Here is an 18,464-nt window from a genome sequence, read left to right as displayed (position 1 = left end):
AAGCGCAGCGTCAACCTCCCAATGAGGCAGTAGCCTTAATGAGAGATGAGCAGGGGGTCGAGCATCTCAATCCATCAGGCTCCGCCCCCTCTGCAGTTGCCACTCACCTCAGACGCTGAGCCCCAGATCAAGCGGGCGCAGCGGCGCTCGCCGGGCCTGCTGGTGAGACATCGGCGAGCGCCAAGGGTGACGGTGACAGCTGGGCTGAGCAATGAGCTCCTGATTGATCCCCGGGCATGCCGGCAGAGGGATGGAGGGCGGGCAGAGGTGGTGCACAGGGTGCGAACAGATGGATGCTGTGAGGACAAGTGATGGACGATCAGGCCAAAAGATCATAACACTTTTGTGCTGTCCTCAACTCTTTTTAAGTACCAGGAAGCTGCAAAAGGGGATTTGGGCTCCTGGGCTCCCCCCTGCTGGTTTTTCTAAGCATCAGCAGGTTTTTTTTTTTGACTGATAAACAGAATTTGGTCTCGATGTAAGTGGATGAACAGTGAACCATGAAAAGTGTCTAAACACCATGACATCACCAGCCACTTGGACGCTGAAAACATTCATGAACTGTTATGTTGTTGTTGAATATTACGAAAGACAAAACAAATTAGACGAGGCTAAAGCAAATGCACTTTTCGATCTCAGCTAATGATCTCTTGAGCTGGTCTAGCATAACATCTGTCCACCATACAAAAAAAAAAAAGAAGCCGCCTCAAAATGCGAACTTGCCTCAGTGATGTTGCAGGCCTTTTTGAACAAAGGTCAACACATACTGGGTCCATTGCTGTGGGCTGTGTGGGCTGTCAAGAAGGCCTCAGATCAGATGTGCTTGGAGAGCATTGCAGCGTGCAAATCAAGAATGCGCCATTCCGAATCGGTCTAATTGGGATTACAGCCGTTGAGTTTGCGCTCCACATTTTAGATACGGCACAGGAAGAAGACGTGTCGCACGGAGATAATTCATTTGACACAATCTGGATCGTCAACATACAAACTAAAATTATTGTCACAAGCAATGGCTTGTGACAATAATTTTAGTTCCCATGAGTGGGTTTTTTTTTCTTTTTGCCAAATCTTCCTGCCCATTTGTGGTGTTGACTCACCCCACCGTTAACTTGCAGTGACGCTGGATGTCGTGAGCTGGGGTATACTGCGACCCTTCTATGACCCTCAACGGGTGGGCGGAATGACGGGCGGATCCGTTTTAACGATACAGTCATCTGTCCCAGTATTCCAAGTCTGCTTTCTCGCACCGAGCTCCAATTTAGAGAGGGACCAGTGTGCCATAGCAGATGTTTGCAGGTCCTCTAGAGATGCCATCTGGCTAATTTGGGCGGGGTGTTTCCTAGGCCTCGCGTCTGTGTGTTAAACCGCTGCTTTGTATTTCGTAGGATGCTTGCAGTCTATTTGGAGTGTGGGAGCGAATCGCTGCACCTTGTCTGTACTCATTGTCGAGCGCGGCGATGACCTACTTCCACGACCTTGGTCAAGAGCCTATCATGTTGCGTGGTTACCGTTTTAGACGGACTTGAAACCCATGGGAAGTTATGTCACACTGAATGTAGGCCAACTTAATGTTGAACCGTGTTACGTGATGTCGTTCGGGTGGGGTCCTTGACGGTGTCTTGTTGTATGTTTGTTTGAGGAGGCCATGACAGATTGTAGCGCTGAGATATGTCAACCAATGTATGCCGCTCAAGTGGACGCAAAGGGGAGTGAAATATATGGCCCTATACTTGTTTGTTTGTTTGTTTGTTTTTTTACCCTGGGTCGAACATTGAATGACAGAATATAGGAGATATATATATCCTCACTTTTCTCAAAGTTACTTTCATGGCCTGGAAAGATAGTGTAGCCAGAAGCACCGTTGCACCTTTAAAGTGTCGTCCTGATGCCCGCCGGCGACGGATGTTTGTCAGTCAGGGAGCAAATTGAGTTTGCATGCCTTTATGACTCATTAACATGGCCTTTGCAGCCACCTCATCAACGCCACGTTCCATTTTTCTGCAAATAGTTTCCTGTCGAGGGATGTCAGGCAGTTATTTTTTTTTCTGTCTGGTTTGAGAATACTAAAACACTCATTTGTCAATCCCGTCGCATAGTCAGAGCTATATCGCTTAGCTATAGAATTTGCTTAGTAGTCGTCACAAATCATTTTCAGCCTATTCAAAGTTGACCTTTTCAGTGCCACAGAAATCAGGAAATAGACGGTCTCGGATAACACGAATGTGGTGTGGAATAAGAGTGGCTGGGGGCCGCATTGACACTATGGCTGTAAACAAATGGTTACAATTCACCAGGGGTCCGTTTCGAATAGACTAGAACAACCGAGTAAGAACAGATGCCGCAAACCTGACTGAAAATACAAATTCGCCAGCCAGGCCAGTAAATGATGCCGTGCTAGTGAAGGTAATGTATTCACATAGCCATCCCTAGTTAGCTTGACTTTTCAAGGGCAGAGTGGTCACTGATCCGAAATTTGACATTTCCGGAACAGTGGCCACTCGCCACATTAAAAAATAATGAGCCAATTTATCATATAGCATGTCTTGTTCTGTGCGTCACATCACTATTTGTCAATCATCTGTTCGGTATCACCGCCGCTTCCAACCCTCCTCAGTTTACGGCGCTTTCTTCTCAGGCGCGTTTATGAATGGGGAGCTCCCCTTTCATACGATTGCATTGAAGTGGAGAACCATTTCTTTGTCGTCATCACCATCCAAGCATTGAAAAGAAGTCAGCGGGGAATTCGTATTTGAGATCTTGCGTCGGTCTCTGCAATCTTTGTTTCCACTCTTCTGAGAAGAAAAAAAAAAAACGATGTTCAACTGTGTAGGCAATACATTTCAAATGCAATACACAGCGACCTGGCACGTTTGATGAATTGTGATCAACTTTACCGCCGTGGTTGTTCAAAGTACAATTTGTGACCCCGGGCCCTGGGTCCACCGGCACCCTCTCCTCGCTGTACATCGTAAACTGCCGTCGGCTGCTTTGTTTATTTAATCCCGGCAGATTTTTGTTTCTTCTGTTCTTAAATATAGAAATTGCTTTGTTTGTACAGTCCCAAAAGAGTTGGCAGTGTCATTTTCAGGCAGAATATATATATATATGTATATATATATATATATGTATATACTTTTCCCCCTATTCTAACTCTCACAGTTTCAACCCTCCATGGAGCTTTTCAAAAGAAAAAAACATTTTGTGGGCCCGCCTTTGTTGACTCACTGTTTTGGTCATTATTTTGTTTCAAGTCGTCCTTTGACTATATCAGCCAACCAAGTAAAACAAAGTCTTCTCATTTTGTTGTCGGATTGATTTCATCCTTTGAAACGCGGCATCTGACAAAAGTTCAGTCGCTTATTTGATGGACTATAAAGTAACCAAATCCCCTGGCCGGCTTCTGCCATTTTTATCATGTGAATAAATGTGTGGCCGGCGGCCTTGCGCAATGTTAGTACTGTGTGAAAAATAGGAGTAGCTGCCAAGTGGTTTACGCGTGTGGCTCATTCAGACATTTTGGAATTCAGGTCATTTTTATGTGTCATCCACCGACAAATGCCCCATTCAGTACTCAAAAAACCTTCGGCCTGCTCAGGTTTCAAGTGCAGTGGAACGACTTTGACCTCCTAGCCCTTCGGTGCCCGTGTCCCAACTTCGGTTGGGTTGGTTTTTCAACCGCCCCTCTTCATCATCTGCACGGTGCTCACATTATGACATCACGAGAGACCCTTTGCGAGGCTTCCAGCAGGATGTTCTCAGAGGCGAGTGGCCACCGAGCTTCGAGTGTCCTCAGCGCGTTAGAACAGAGGGATTGCTAGACTGGATGACTCACAGAAAGGCGTAGAACTGGACATGTTTGGAAAATGGCGGGGTGATGACTCAAACACCTGTCGTGTCGGCTCCTTGTTCGAGAACAGCCGGTGCTGAGCAAAGTCCTGAAATATTGAACGTTTGGGGCAGGTGAGAAAGTCAAATGACGTTAATTCGGAAGAAGGTCTCGAGTTTTAGATTCACCGGAAAATGGACGATCCTAATGTTTTGTCAGAAGTGTGTCACGGGCTTTTACCTTGGCTCATGTCTTCCCACGCCCCTCCCGTCGAGTTCTAGTGGAAACATGATCGTGTCGTATTCGGTTTGCTTTCCAAGTATTTATTGCGTAATCCCGCTCATTGACAAACAAACCGCGGGGATACAAAACCTCCTTGGCTGACGGCGCAAAGTGGAATGAAAACAAAAACCTCTTTGGTCGTATCATTATTGGATTGCTTTAGTGGAACGGCGTAAAGTAAAAAAAAAAAAAAACTCTGGGACTCATTAACCTTTACAATTTGGGCCCGTGCTGACGACTGAACAAATTGAAAGGAGGGGGAAAAAAAAACCCTGCAGCTTTGGTGACAATGAAAGCAATCATTGCATTTAGTGCTGCACTCCGTGTGGTTAATTTGAATTATAACCGTGTCTGTCTTTTATCTTTATTGTTTGTCATTCCGGGTGTAAAAGGCACGCCGTTTCATTGTTCCCGCTGAAGAAATATTGTATTTGCGGCTGACATCGTTGCCCATGCGCTCTTATACTGAATGTCTCCATGTTCTTTTTTTTTTTTTTCTTTTCTACCAGGATACCAGAGGGTCAGGCTGACGTGGGCTCCCTGGCCGCGGGGAGGCTGCGCTCGCTGGAGGACCAGCTCACCCGAGCCAAGCAGAAGATCCACACCTTTCAGAAACTGACAGGCGATGGTAAGCTTTCCTCTGATGAGTTGGCAGGCAGTCGAAGCACAAAATATGAAAGGGCTTAGTCTTGGGAATACCGTTTGTTTTTGTTTGTTTATTATTCCTCTCAGAGCCACAGAATGCTGTGTGTGTGTGTGTGTGTGTGTGTGTGTGTGTGTGTGTGTGTGTGTGTGTGTGTGTGTGTGTGTGTGTGTGTGTGTTTGATTAAAATCAACAAAATACGTGTAAACAGTGAAATAAAAATTATATATAATAATCATATCACCACTGAAGTCATGATGAAAGTAAAAAAATTAAGATAAAAATAAATATAATCCACGTATATATGTTTCACTTTTTTTAATAGAGCTGAGATTTATATATATATATATACTTTATACACACACACCACAAATAGTCATGTGCTTTTTGGCACGACACTCGGCAAATATTAAATCGATGCAGAACGCGGTGGGTTCGATGTATGTTTACCTCTCTAAGCGGTGGTCAGAAAGTGCAGGAAAGCTGTCAGGTGAGCGGGGAAGGTGTGAATAAAGCGGAAGCGCTGTGAATGCCCCCAGTGGCACAATGCGAGTGAAAGGGAAGAGAGGAGACAGACACGGAGAAAATAAAGAGGGACATGTGAGCGTGAAGGGCAGCGCAGGGTCAGACTTTCCATCTTGCCGCAGGGGAAGACGACGCTAAAAATACCCTCTGGCCATTTTTTTTTTTTTTTTTTACCAAGGGAGGGGAAGAGAGAAAAGAGAATGCCAGATAGCAAGTAAAGAAAATAAAAGAAAAATAGATTTTCCATCTCATCCTGCTGGAGGCCGTCTTTCCTTCTGCCTCCATTTTTATTATTATTTTTTGCATGTGTTACTCAATGCAGAAACCAGAGCAGGCAGCTGTGTTATCCATGAGGGTTACTCCACATTGTTTGGCTGGGGGTGGGGTTTTGAGTTCCTTCCTGTTGTTAGATGTGTGCATGAGGAAAAATATGAAGAGAATCCAAGAGAAACGGACCTACGAGGCAGAAAACACAGCCATCAAGGGCTTCTTAATGAGGTCAAAGTAACACCCAAGGACACAAAATAAAAAAAAAAACGTTTCTGTTCTTTGTTTCGTTAGCCTCCTTATGCCCATGTCATGTATCGCACAAACATTTAAAAAAAAAATTAAAAACTGGCATGGTCTTCCAATTTACTTCAACTCGATTCCCTTTGAAGTGTTATCTTGTTATGGTTGGTTTTGAGCTTTCTTTTTCCCCCCCCCCCCCCCCCCCCAATGCAGGCCCGGGGCCCACTCAGGAGGAGCTGCGCCGTCGAGTGGACAACGGCGTCAAGGAATTTTGGTACTTTGTTCGAAGCGAGGTGAAGAAACTGGCCAATGTTGAGGCCAGCGAGAGGCAGAAATACGCCGAAACTCTCCTGACCGATTTGGGGAACCAGCAAAGGTGAGCGTGCGTCATGAATGCGTTCAGATTTACAAATCAAGAAGATTTGTAATGTTTTCAAACACACTCAATATTTGCATGCGACTACCGTTGATACGGAGAAGGAAAATCTGTAACGAGAGATTGCTGCTTGTGTTTCTGATCTCGCGACAAAATTTGATTCGTTGGTTCATCGACCATCTGTCGGGGGGGGGGACAGATCAGTGGGGGTCCTTCGGCTCTGTGGGAAGCGCCACATCCGCGCTGTACTATTCTTAAGAACCAAAGGTTCATTGATTTCTTTATTTCCTTTTCTTCCAAGCCATAAAACACGGTACAGTCGCCCTAACTCGCTTTCCCCGGGCTGGAATTCTATTTCCATTCATTTTAATGGCAAGAAATGACTACGCTCGGCAAACAAAAGACTCTTATCTATTATCGCTGTACTGCTTATCCTGTTCCGGGACGTGAGGTGGAGGAGCGTATCCCCAACAGACTGGGCAAAAAGGCAGGCCACTCTCTGGATTGCTCACAAGTCAGCCAAGCGAATCACTACACCGTCAGGAATGATGATGAAAGAACAAGACATTTTATCCCAGAGGTTTGCAGTTAAATAAAATTGCCCCCCCCCCACACAGCCCCTCAAAAAAAAAGGAGTGCAAGAAAAGGAGAATCGAAAGGCAGCAGACCTTAAGGAACTTGCGTATTACAGAAGTTGCAAACATCGATTTACTTCTTCCGACTTGTTTTTTTTCCTGCTAAATATGAGCCCGTCATTTACCAGTCCGAAAAATGATTTGGTCGCGCTCTACCTCCATTCAATTTATTTGTGGGTTTTGTGTCTGTGCTGCGCGTGTATACACAATGACAAGTGTTTACAACAGGCAAACCTTTTTTTTTTAGGCCAAAATCTTCCCATTTACTTTCTCTTTTGATTCCCACAACAACCTGTTTACGTCGCGGACTCGTTTGGCCTGGATTCACTTCGCTGGCTGCTATTTTGATAGTCGTTATGCCCCCCATTGTTCCATGACATGGAGCCACTGATGGTGTAGTGGTTCACTCAGCGGCAGGGCTTTGTTTACCCCCAATTTTTTGTTTTATATCCAATCAAGAGGGTTTCATTGCACAATTTCTGTGGCCATCCTCATTCCAGGGCACAGCGAAGAGTAATGTACATGTCAAAAGCGATATTTAATCTGTACTCACTTTCTATTCATGCATTCAGCGCTGATAAGAGGTCAGTGCGCTCTTACGGTAAAGCGCTCCGTCCACAAAATAAACAGTCCTTTTTTCGCGCAAGTCATTGAATGGAATCGCAAAACGTATGTATGTGCATGATTTAGTGAAGCTGCCGCGCACTCGGCTGCTGTTCCCAATTCTCGCGCAAAGTTTGGAAATTAGGACAGGCACAAGTGGATGTTTGAGTGGTTGCTAAGAAAGTGGTTGCTCAGTTCAAAGGTCACAGACTCACTCTGTCTAGATGGCAGACTTCCACTCAGTGGGTGCAACTTATCCAAGTGATTCATTGTAATCCTGCTCAAGTGGCTTATAGAGGCCATTGTCTTAGTCATTGCAGGCTAAGCAGCTTTTCAAAGACTGATTCCTCACCCTCTAACACACACCCACATACACGCACACACACGACTGACGTGGACCTTCATGGGCGACTTAAAAAAGGAACCTGTCCTTTTTTAAGTCGCCTTAAGTGCTCCAGGCAGTAGGCTAAAAAGCTCAAGTAAAGAACACTCCAATGTTTAACTCCAATTGCAAATGTCTTCAACGTACATGAAGTAGCACCTCAACAACCTACGCTAAACTTAGCTCCCTCATCTCTGGGTTCGAGATGCAACATACTTCCACCATTTTAGCGTCTTCAATACATGTGGCTCAGCGAATTGATTTTCGGGTTGTCTGCAAAGCAATGAGAAAGTCAATCCCATTTCTCCAGAAAATCTCTCCAATAGTTAGGATGTAGATGACAAATGAAAAGGGACTTAAAGTAGACTCCTGGGGTGTAACTAAGCCATATGTCATGTGTTGGTGTACCTTTAATGAGATTTGGCCTATTAAGTGACAGCAATAGCTTTGACTCAGTCGTCTTGGTGAGTGTGAGCTTCTTCATGCTTCTTGTGTGTTTTCATTTTCTATTTGTGCATGTGACTGTCCTGTTCAGTATACAGCTGAAAGTACATCGGCTATTGCCACACTCCCTTTTTTTTCCACTTCACTCGGCAGTGGCCCCTCTCAAGCTGCTTGCACCTCTAATTTATGCTCTCAGCACAAAGCAAAATATCTCAAGTGACGGCTCGAAACCAGAAGAAATGATAAGATGGGCCACCCATAATTCAAGACGCCACTTTCCTACTTTTTTAATGTTTGTCAATATTTTGAGGCTTTGGTTTGTCTACCCGGTGTTGTCATTCACAGCCTAATGGATGGCGCAGGCACACTGCAGTCCAATAATTGGTCACCAGAAAATAGTGGCATTGATGTGACATCGAGAACGGCATGTGCAGAACACAAAAGGCGCATTTTCCAAACAGAGCTTTTCTTGTAATCAACAACCACGTGCCAGAAAGAAAGAACCCAATTGATCTCTGCGGTAGTTCTTTGTGTAAATAAATGTCTTGTTCCTTGTTTTTTTTTTGTCAAATTTGCTGGCACGTAGTGAAAAGCCAGATCGGTTCAATGGAGATCTATACTCCCCCACACTTTGATTCCAAAACAGTTTGATAGCATTTAAAATGCTTATAAAGATCATAAAATATTGCTGTACCCTAAAGAATGCAGTAACGTCGACGGCTTACAAACAGCGGGTGTCACGGCTCACCGGTTTCTGGGTTTGGTCACACAACGTTGGCAATGCAAGCCCAAAGGAGCTTAGATGTCACTTTCAGAGGGCAGTATGATGCCATTATGGCCACCTGCAAATAATCTTTTACAGAAGTAACACACAGCTTGAAACAGTCGCAAACCGAACTGCGCAGAAGTTGCAGTAACAACAACAACAACAAAAAAAATGGTGGTGTTTAATTTTTGATGGCAAAGTGTCAAGAGTACATTTCCAGTCCCAATTTACAGTGCTATCATCCTCTGAAGCTTGAAAAACATGTCTTTGTCCCCCCCCCCCCCCCCCCCCCCCCCCACCAGTTGGCAATCTGCTGTTTCTACACTTTAAAATAAACCTCCAACGTTCCTCCTGAATTAGCGGGACAGTCCTCTTCACTTGAACTCAACACATTCGGTCATGACCACTCAAGCGTACTCAATTTCCTCATGTCTGCAAGGGGATTGGCCCCTGCGCTGTTGGTAACGTCATTCGGTTGATTCACGATAGTCCCCTTTCGTAGCCAGCAAGGTTTGCTTTTGGCTTCCCGCAGTGGTTCCCTGATGGCTCCCTTGTGCACACTCCTGGAAGGAAAATTGACATCCATTCACGGTCCATGGTTCCAAATTCTAATTGGGACAATGAGTAATGCTGGAGTCACGGTTTGTAGAGAGAGGCAATATCAACTGTGCTCCGGTATTAAAATAGGACATTTCACTGCTTTGTGGGCGCCCGCGTCTTTGGACGAGCTACCAAATATCCGAATAAGACCTCTCAGACACACAGGATTTGACTGATTTGGGTCAAAGAAGTGAGTAATATAAATTAAGCTTGCATAAGTGTGTGTTTGAGAGAGCGTTTGTGATGTGTTTGCGTTCGCCCGTAGCGGAATACATCAGAGCTCGAGCTTTCGGGCAAGTTTCCGAAGAGGATGGCCACGATATTTGGCAGCGCGTGACATCTGCACACATTTTCTGTCAGAGTCTTGCAGATAGGCAGATTTATCCCAGAAAGAGCTAAACAACCATATCATTGTGTTGTCACTCAGCAGGATGTAGATAAAACATTTTGAGCCTGCGTAATATTGTATTTGCAGCCTTCCATCATCATAATATACTTTTTAGTATGTTCGGTGCCCTGCGGAGGATAGCAATAAACCCCTGCCCCTCCGTCTACCTGCTGTGGTTCAAAGAAGAGAATAATAAATCCGCAACCTTATTTTATGTTGATTTAATCTGTGTGCTGTGTGGCAACTTGTGCATGCCTGCCCTGGTTTGAAATCAGGAGAGATGAAAAAAGGGCCAGGAATAAGATCAAAGACATCTCCGTTTGCATCTTGTGCAAATATTCGCCCCGCTTTGCCAGGATCACAAATAACGCAGCTGTATGTGCAAGCAGGGGCTACTAACACAGTGGAACTTAGACCTAATTGATTCCGCAACCAAGCTTGTAATTCAAATCACTTGAATCTCAAATCAGTTTTCCCCATTGAAGTTAATTGAAATGCCATTAATCCGTTCCGGACCCCGAAAATGCATCACGCGCAATCACAGCACAAAGCAAAAAAAAAAATCTACCAAGCCACAGCACGCCTCTTGAAAAGCCAAAACAATCATTTTTCAGCCATCAGAATGTTTTGAAAGAGTTTTCAGTAAGGACTGCAGGTTGACACGACACATCAAAATGGGAGTTCTTCCTGCGACTAAGTTTAGCCTAATTAAAAAGAAAATTGGTATAATCCATTGTAGCTGCTTTTATACAGCATGTAATGTTTACCTATCACACATGGTAATTGGATATCACTGCAACAAAATTGTCAACTGAGCGAATAGTACAAAGTGATCACCGTACACCGGTGGTTGTTCAAGGATGTTGTCAGACAGAGTGGCAATATAACGTCAAGTAAAGGCCAGCTGAAGTATCATTAAACATTATACCTGTCTGACTGCACACAATGCCGACAATAAATATGACAAGAGCAATATAATACAGAGAAACCTCTCAGGACTTGGTAATATTCCAAACACAATCAACGTTCGATGACTTTCAAAAATTGATTTCTTATTCTTGTGGAATAGTGTATGCCGATATACTGTACTGGAGTCCGAGCTACGCTCAGTGTCTTAATACTGCAGTAATGTTAGTCGCTTTTCATAGAGGTTAAAAAAATTCAAGTTTGAGGGTGTTATTATTCTGTCAACATGTGTTGCTGCACTGTTTGTGTTTCAATATCCGGTAGCTTAAAGGGTAACGCCGCCGCATAGGTCCTAATTGTTAGCCAATGTGGCTATGGTGTTTCCCATTCTATGTTCAAATGTGCAACGTTTAATTCCTTCTGTTGGATGTGTAGTTTGACGGTAACGTTCAGCTGAATGTCAACAAAAAGCTTGAAGCTTCTTTTTTTTAATCATGTTTTCTACCAGATTATTGCTTGTTCAGTGAGTTGAGTCGAATTGAATATATATGAGTGAATAGTTGAGTTGCATCGGTGGCTCGTATCTAAAAAACAAAAACGTAAATCAGGTCACTTGTAGCCTAAGGCACCACTGTATTACAGTACGTCCTGCATGTGTGGTAGTACAATATTTACAACTTTTATTTTTTTTTGGAGGTCTTTTTTTTTTTCCATGTTCTGGTACCACTTTTATTCAGCAAAGCATTGGCAAGAATGAATCGCCTGTTACGCTGCCAGCTGGTGAAATAATTTGCGCTTGAACGAAACAAACAAACAAACAAAAACGCTCTTTTACAAAAGATTCTTGAATTTGTAACTAGAGGTTTGGGGGGGGGGGGGGGGGGGGGATTCGCAAAAGACCGACCTCTTATTGTGGTGGCAGGTCCATCATGGCAGACCTGTACTACCTCAGCCAAGCAGATGGAGTGGGCGAGTGGCGGATGAAGGAGGCCAAAGACCTGTCGGATCTGGTCCAGAACAGAATCACCTACTTGCAGGTACTTGGAAACCACGCGTGGCGCTTCTTTCCTCTCTTTCTCTCTCACATTCGCTCTCTGTCTTTCATTTCCTCCCTCTCTTTCCCTCCGTCACACTCTCGTACACACTCGTTCGCGACGTGTCAAAACTCACCCACGACGAGAAGCGTTCTATCTGGCGGGCGAGCCGTGCAAATGTTTTTCTCTTTTGCATACGCTTGCCAAAGCCCTTGTGCATTTTTGTCACCGTCTTTCACACCTGCTTGTCTCATTTGCACCAATCTATAACTGTCTCCGTCACTTTCCGACAAGGTGCAGGTGAGAGGCGTGATAGCGCACTGTCTCACCACTCAAATTCTTGACTGCTTAGACTGCTTGTTGCTTGTCGGCGCTTTATGAAAACGCACCGAAAAAAAATGTTGACTGGGTCTGCTCGTGTGGCATGGCGCGTTCTACCTACGCTTGCTTGGGTTTTATCCACATAGTTTCCACGTATATTTATTTGGTATAGACCTGTTATTGTCCTGTAGGGTGCTAACGATTGTGATAGGAGCAAATATAGGGAGTTCTGCTCCCTATAGTCATAACCCCAATAAATATTTTCATTCAAAAACACTTCCACGTCATAAATAGAAAACCATCGAACGATAAACACCAAATACAGCTGCAGCGAAGCACGCCGTCCTGTGCCGTAAAACGTCATCTTACGCTTCTGAGCAACCTATGTCAATTCGTCCCGCAAAATGTTCATAACCACAGTCAACATTTATGAACTAAACAAGTAAATGAACCCCGATACATTTTCTCGAACTAATTTGGGCCAATGTAAGACAATAAATGTCACGGCACTCGTGATACTGTCACTGTACTGCAAATGCGCGGTGGGCTGGAATCAAGAAAAGAGTTTGCTAGTTTTCAAAAATAATTCCTGGGCCTCACCGATGTACACGGTCGATGCCACTTCCAGCTCACCACACGCATGCAGAGTGGCACGAGGACGTTCACCACCACCCCCCCTGTCGGCACGCTCCCGTTCCTCCGCGGCGGCGCCGCTGTGTTTTGGGTGCCACGCTGTGCCCTACAGCATTAATGAGCCGGCATGTTTGATGAAGAGGACCGAGTCAGCCTGGCTGGGCGGAGGCAGGCCCACTAACAGCTGCTGTCACCGCTGCTGAGGGATCGCGCCGCTCCACCAGCTGCCATTACTAATTTATCACACACAAACACAGACATGGCTATGCACAGATGGGTTCACGCGCACGCACACACACACACGCACACACACACACACACACACACACACACCTGTGCGAGGCTTTTTCCGCATTTGCACCGCGATTCCTCATGTGTGTCTCTTGTTTTAACTGACACACATACATTCGAACCTACACGGGTCTGCGCGCCCAAACTTCCAACACCCCCCCCCCCCCCCACCTCCACACACCTCGCTGACTGTGCCACCCGCGGTATTCTCTCCCCTCGTTCCTGCTTTAACTAATTCCATGTCTGCCTGCGCCATCTGGCCACTCATACAGTGAACATGGCAGCTCCTTTGAAGAGTCCTCTGTCAGACGAGATTTTTTTTATTTATTTTTTTGCCACTTTTGCATGTTGACGTACAGTACAGGTGAAAGGACAGCGTCGTTCCTTGTCACAGCTGCCGGTAAAGCTTTTAAGTAGAAGCTTGGAGCTGACATGTGGAATTCTTTCAAAGATAATCCGAACTGAAATTATTACGTTGTTTTTTTTGTTGTTGTTGTTGTTTTAAAGGCACGCTTGATGGAAATGTTACTTTTTGTTTGTATTTTTAAAAAAATAAAATTAAAAAAAGACAGCTGCCCACCCATCAAGTGTGAAATTAAACTACCAAGTCAATCTTTTCTTATCTGCCTGAATCATGACAAAGTGTTTGTGAACAAGCTAATCTGTTCTGCACTTCTGCATCGCTGTTACATAACGGAAGAGATGTGGGCTGTTTTCGAAATGTGTCACTCATTCTCTACTTCCACATCACGATAGAAGTACTTTTACGTTGGATGCTTTATCGTTAACTCTTTCCCTCATATAAATGTTCCGATACTACAGCACAGATACCCCCGGTGTGCAATGTTTCAGAAAGCAATGTTTGGTTTGATTTAGGTTGTCCCAAGCGCATGGCAATGTACTGTATTCTGCCCATTTGGCATAAGATTGCGGTTAAAAATTAGTTTGGAGAGAGAGGCCAGTACGGGTTGTCACCAATTGGGTGCTGAAAGGACCCAAAGGCACGGAAATGCCGAGTTGAAGAGTTTTGTCCTGTGGCAGGCCTTAGATCGTTCAGAACCTGCAAAACGGGATTGCCGTTTAGACACAAGTGTCGCCATCATTTTAGTTTCTGTCATTTCATGGCATGGCATTTAAACGATGCAAAATCAGCCATTGAAATAATTCTCGGCTTTAACAAATGAAATTGTGCGTGCAAATCGGCAGACGCAATCCGGCGTGCGCCCGGTGAGTCGATCGACTTTCACGTGTGTTTACACATGCGAACCTTCCGCCGATCAGACCCGCGGTGACTTTGCAAAGTGACGGGCAACGAAGGCGACAAGTATTGTCGGGTGAAATATATCTGCACGTTGTGAAGCATTAATCCCCTCCATCTGTTCAACTGGGTTAAGAATCCACATCCCGGCTTTGTAGCATTGCCACGCGAGCCGTATGCACGTCTCTTTTGATGTACATTACATGTGCATTACCAGTCCAATAGCAAACAAAACTAAACAGACTGCCAAATCAAACCCAGCGGGGAGCTTTGGTTGGACTCCAATATCTTGAAAGTCTGTTGTTTTTATTGTCGAGACAAAGCAGAGCGACTGCATCCTAGAATTGGATTTGGAGTCGGCTTTTAGTTTACAGCCAAACGACCAGTTGAAGGCACTGCGGCGAGTGAAGGTTGAAGTCGTTTGAAGTCTGTTTCTACAAGAGCGAGCGCGTTAATTTAAAAAGGCAACTTTTTTTTTTTTTATAGACCGCCGCAACTCACAAAGTTAGCGGCTGTCAAACTAAATCCTGTCGCTGCTCTACTTGAGCCAGCGTGTGCATCAGACGGGCGATATCGACATCCTTGACAGACCCTATATGACAAATTAGAAACCGATGGTTGTTCGATAATGTTTGACGTTTTTGCGTATGAAATGCAGAACGAGTCGTGACTGATACCTGACGATGTATCTTCTATCAGTTAGTCGTTTACGAGCACCACTGGCATTTTGTTTTTTACTTGGCCAAGTAGCCAACGACTCGACAATGATGACCAACCTGTTTTGTTTTTGTTTTTTTTGTTTTTTATTCTTTAACCACCAGCGTTCGCACGATTACACCTTGCTACCGAGGATCTGGCGGCCGTGTGAACGCCGCGCCGCACATGTAAATGCCGTGCACATTTCATGGCTTGCCTCTCCCAAGGTCGGTCGAGTATGAAAGATGAGACAAAAACTTCACAAAAGCTCCTTGTGAGGCTGCTACTGTAGATTATCGGTAATTGGTATGCAAGTCCCTCACACTTGGAATTAATGCATGGCCACACGATTGAAAGTCAATGCGGCACACAAAGAAAGGGAGTTTCACTCCATGGAGCGTTCCATTTTTTTTTCCCTTTTCTTGGTCAGAGCCTCCCAACTCGACTTTCAACCTCCTCCCACTCCACCGCTTTCTCACCCGGTTGCGAAAAGCGAGTAGAATAGTGTGAACCCTCCGCAGCTGCAGCAACTCTAATGAGGAAAACACTCGCATCGGCCGTGTAATTGCTGTTTAGGAAGCCGGTTGGCACCGGGATTGCCTAGTCACAACTTCGCAACTCGGCTACAAAACAGACTGTGTCACTCTGCCGGGTTGCTTTTGATCCCCCCCCCCCCCTTTTTCTGTACTTGTATATGGTCGTTTCGTTCCCCCCAGTGTCACTCGGGGATGCTATGCGTAACGCTTTTTATCAAATGTATGTTTAAGTAAGGCAAGTGGAAAACAAGTCTGAGGAATTAATGGAGTGGTGGAAAAAGGTGAAATACGGGGGGGGAGGGGTGAAAAACTGTGAAAGGTGTTGAATGCCACGTCACGCTCAAATGGCTGTCAAAAACGGATGCTACTTTGTCACGTGACGGCAGGTTGAATGCGTGAAAATATATCCTCCCTAAGCTTCCCGTGGCTGGGTGTGTTCATTTCCACGACGTGACAACTGAATGTGAAAATGCATGCGGGATGACTTTTTTTTCTCATCACCGTCTTGTCCGAACATACAAATGTTGGTCAGATTTCCGAATTGTATAAGGTGTTGTGCAGAAGTTAGAAATGGAAACAGGGAGGAATTACTCTTCATGATATCCAGGAACTAAAACGTATTTTGTTTGCCTGCAAGTTTCAAGCACGCGGTTGAATAGCATTGCCGGGGGGCAGGGGTTAGGGGGGGGTCTATTTTCAGCCACCGAGGAATATTTGCTCACGTGTATTTATGGAAACAGACCTGGGTGTGTTAATTGGCAGAGGAAAAAAAACAACAACACGCACACAAAATGCCCTTGTCCATTGTAATAACGCAACATGTCACCAAGTGGAGCAGCGAGGCCCGTTGGTGCCGCTAATGACGTTTCTTTTTCTTTTCTTTTCTTTTTATCGTTTCAGCAGCAACAGAGATCAATGACACGAAAGGGGGAAAAAAATGTAATTTTCTTTTGCTCTCCGGTGAAAATAATACATCAGAGTAATTTCATATACTCTTCAGGCAATAAAGTGTTGGGTAGGATTATCAGAGAGAGGTAGGAGCAGAAGAAGCTTCAGAAGAGGCTCCTGTAATATGAAACAAAGGGAACCAAACAAACAAGAACCGTCGCCGCGCGTTATTAAAATTCAAGGACCAACTCTTGGGGTGCGCCGAGATGAAGGTCAAGCAATAAATAGTATTGAAAAAAAATATTGTGCTTTCCCCCTAGAACCCGCCGGACTGCGGTAAGGCCAGGAAGCTGGTGTGCAACATTAATAAGGGCTGCGGCTACGGCTGCCAGCTCCATCACGTCGTCTACTGCTTCATGATCGCGTACGGCACCCAGCGGACGCTCATTCTGGAGTCCCACAACTGGCGCTACGCCCCCAGTGGCTGGGAGAGTGTCTTCCTTCCTGTCAGTAACAGTTGCACCGACCGCTCGGGCGCCACCACCGGACACTGGTCAGGTATGTCCAAAATGCCTTCTCAATAGCACACGAGCAGTCACGAGCTCATAAAATAGGTGCATATGTCAGAGCTCAGATTTTAACTCAGTCACTCCCAAAGACGTTTTTAAACGTCTTTTCAGACTTGGTCCAGAATTGGCTGGTACTGAATGAGTTAATTGTACACTTTATACACAAGTATGAGGCTTTGCAGCATAACTCAACAGTGTGTGTTCAATCTCGAACGTTCTCTTGCCAAATTGAGCGTGTACGACTTCCTTTTTTTTTTTTTAATGCTGCTGCAGCGAAAAGCAAGCGGTGTATGAAGGTCTCTGGCTGAAACCGAACGATGCAATTCCCGTAAAAGCACTTTGGCGGCTAACGTATTAGCGGGAGGCTGCCGCTCAACGCTTCCCGTCGCCAAGTAATCCTGTGACTTGAGAGTCCACTAAAAGAGTGCACACAACTCGATGTGGTAAAGAAGGTTTATCCGTCAACTGTGAACCAAGACTACTTCACATCAAGGACGGCGCACGGGTTATTAAGTCCGTACAAGACTGAATGGTTTTCTAGATAGAGTGGCCAAAGGTTAGAACATTGTTACATGAGAGCCTTGCCGTGTGCTTCTCCAACACTTAATGGCAAAAGAAAATGGATCCAATGTGCGCGGGATTCCCCCTTTTACCCTATATTGCTCCTGCACTCACAGCTAAGGTGCCCTTGAACATCCTTGACTACCCACCCCTTTGACTGGAAAGTCGCCCACTCATGCCGTGGGTCGCTCATGGTGTGTGCGTAACGGTTGCATCCAATTTCCTGGAGAAACACAAACACGGCCTTAAAAAAAAAAAAAATTTAAATCTCTTGCTTGGTAACGCTCTCGTCAACCCTCGACAGTCTTTTAATTTCACTTTTTCGGGCATTCCAAATGCCCGGTGCTATATCAGGACTATGTTCACTGTATCCACCGCCCTAAATCCATTTTTAGAATTGACCTGAATGAGTACCAAAGTGAATGTTGTGAATCTTGTTTAAGCCTCCCTGTGGGGATCCGGAACAAAAACAGGCAGCGCCGGGTAAACTCAAGTGCAGGAGGCTGCGTTTTTTATGGGAGGATTGACACGTGCCGCTGTCTACACACAGCTTGTGTTTACCCCTCCGCTGCCCCCCCAACCCCCCTCAAAAATAAACAATGGGGTTGCACAGATCAACGGAGTTGTCTGCCTTCAGGCAAAAAATAAATTAATAAAAAAATCCCTCCTCCTTAAACGGGTTTTGATGCCTCACTGGAATTTAAAGTACCAGTGACGCCCAACAAATGAGAAACGGGAGATTCGGGAAGAATTGCTGCTTTTTTTTTTTTTTTAACAATTTCTGTCATTCA

The 18,464-nt window shown here is 45.1% G+C and overlaps 1 protein-coding gene across 2 annotated transcripts in view; it reads left to right on the top strand.

Moving 5' to 3' along the window:
- The window catches only part of fut8b (fucosyltransferase 8b (alpha (1,6) fucosyltransferase)), a 91,561-nt gene that overhangs the window by 61,342 nt on the left and 11,755 nt on the right, over positions 1 to 18,464 (top strand). For both annotated transcript variants that reach the window (XM_086100856.1, XM_086100855.1), the window contains 4 exons: positions 4,618 to 4,736; positions 6,000 to 6,162; positions 11,809 to 11,923; positions 16,864 to 17,101. In XM_086100856.1, the coding sequence (XP_085956982.1) occupies positions 4,618 to 4,736; positions 6,000 to 6,162; positions 11,809 to 11,923; positions 16,864 to 17,101 (635 nt within the window). The remainder of the gene's footprint in view (positions 1 to 4,617; positions 4,737 to 5,999; positions 6,163 to 11,808; positions 11,924 to 16,863; positions 17,102 to 18,464) is intronic.

This window comes from Hippocampus guttulatus, chromosome 20 (assembly GCF_054856545.1).
Source record: "Hippocampus guttulatus isolate MCC_2025c chromosome 20, RoL_Hgut_1.0, whole genome shotgun sequence".
In the NCBI taxonomy this organism is placed as follows: Eukaryota; Metazoa; Chordata; class Actinopteri; order Syngnathiformes; family Syngnathidae; genus Hippocampus; species Hippocampus guttulatus.
Note: the sequence above shows the minus strand (reverse complement) of the source record. Positions and strands in the feature narration are given on the sequence as shown.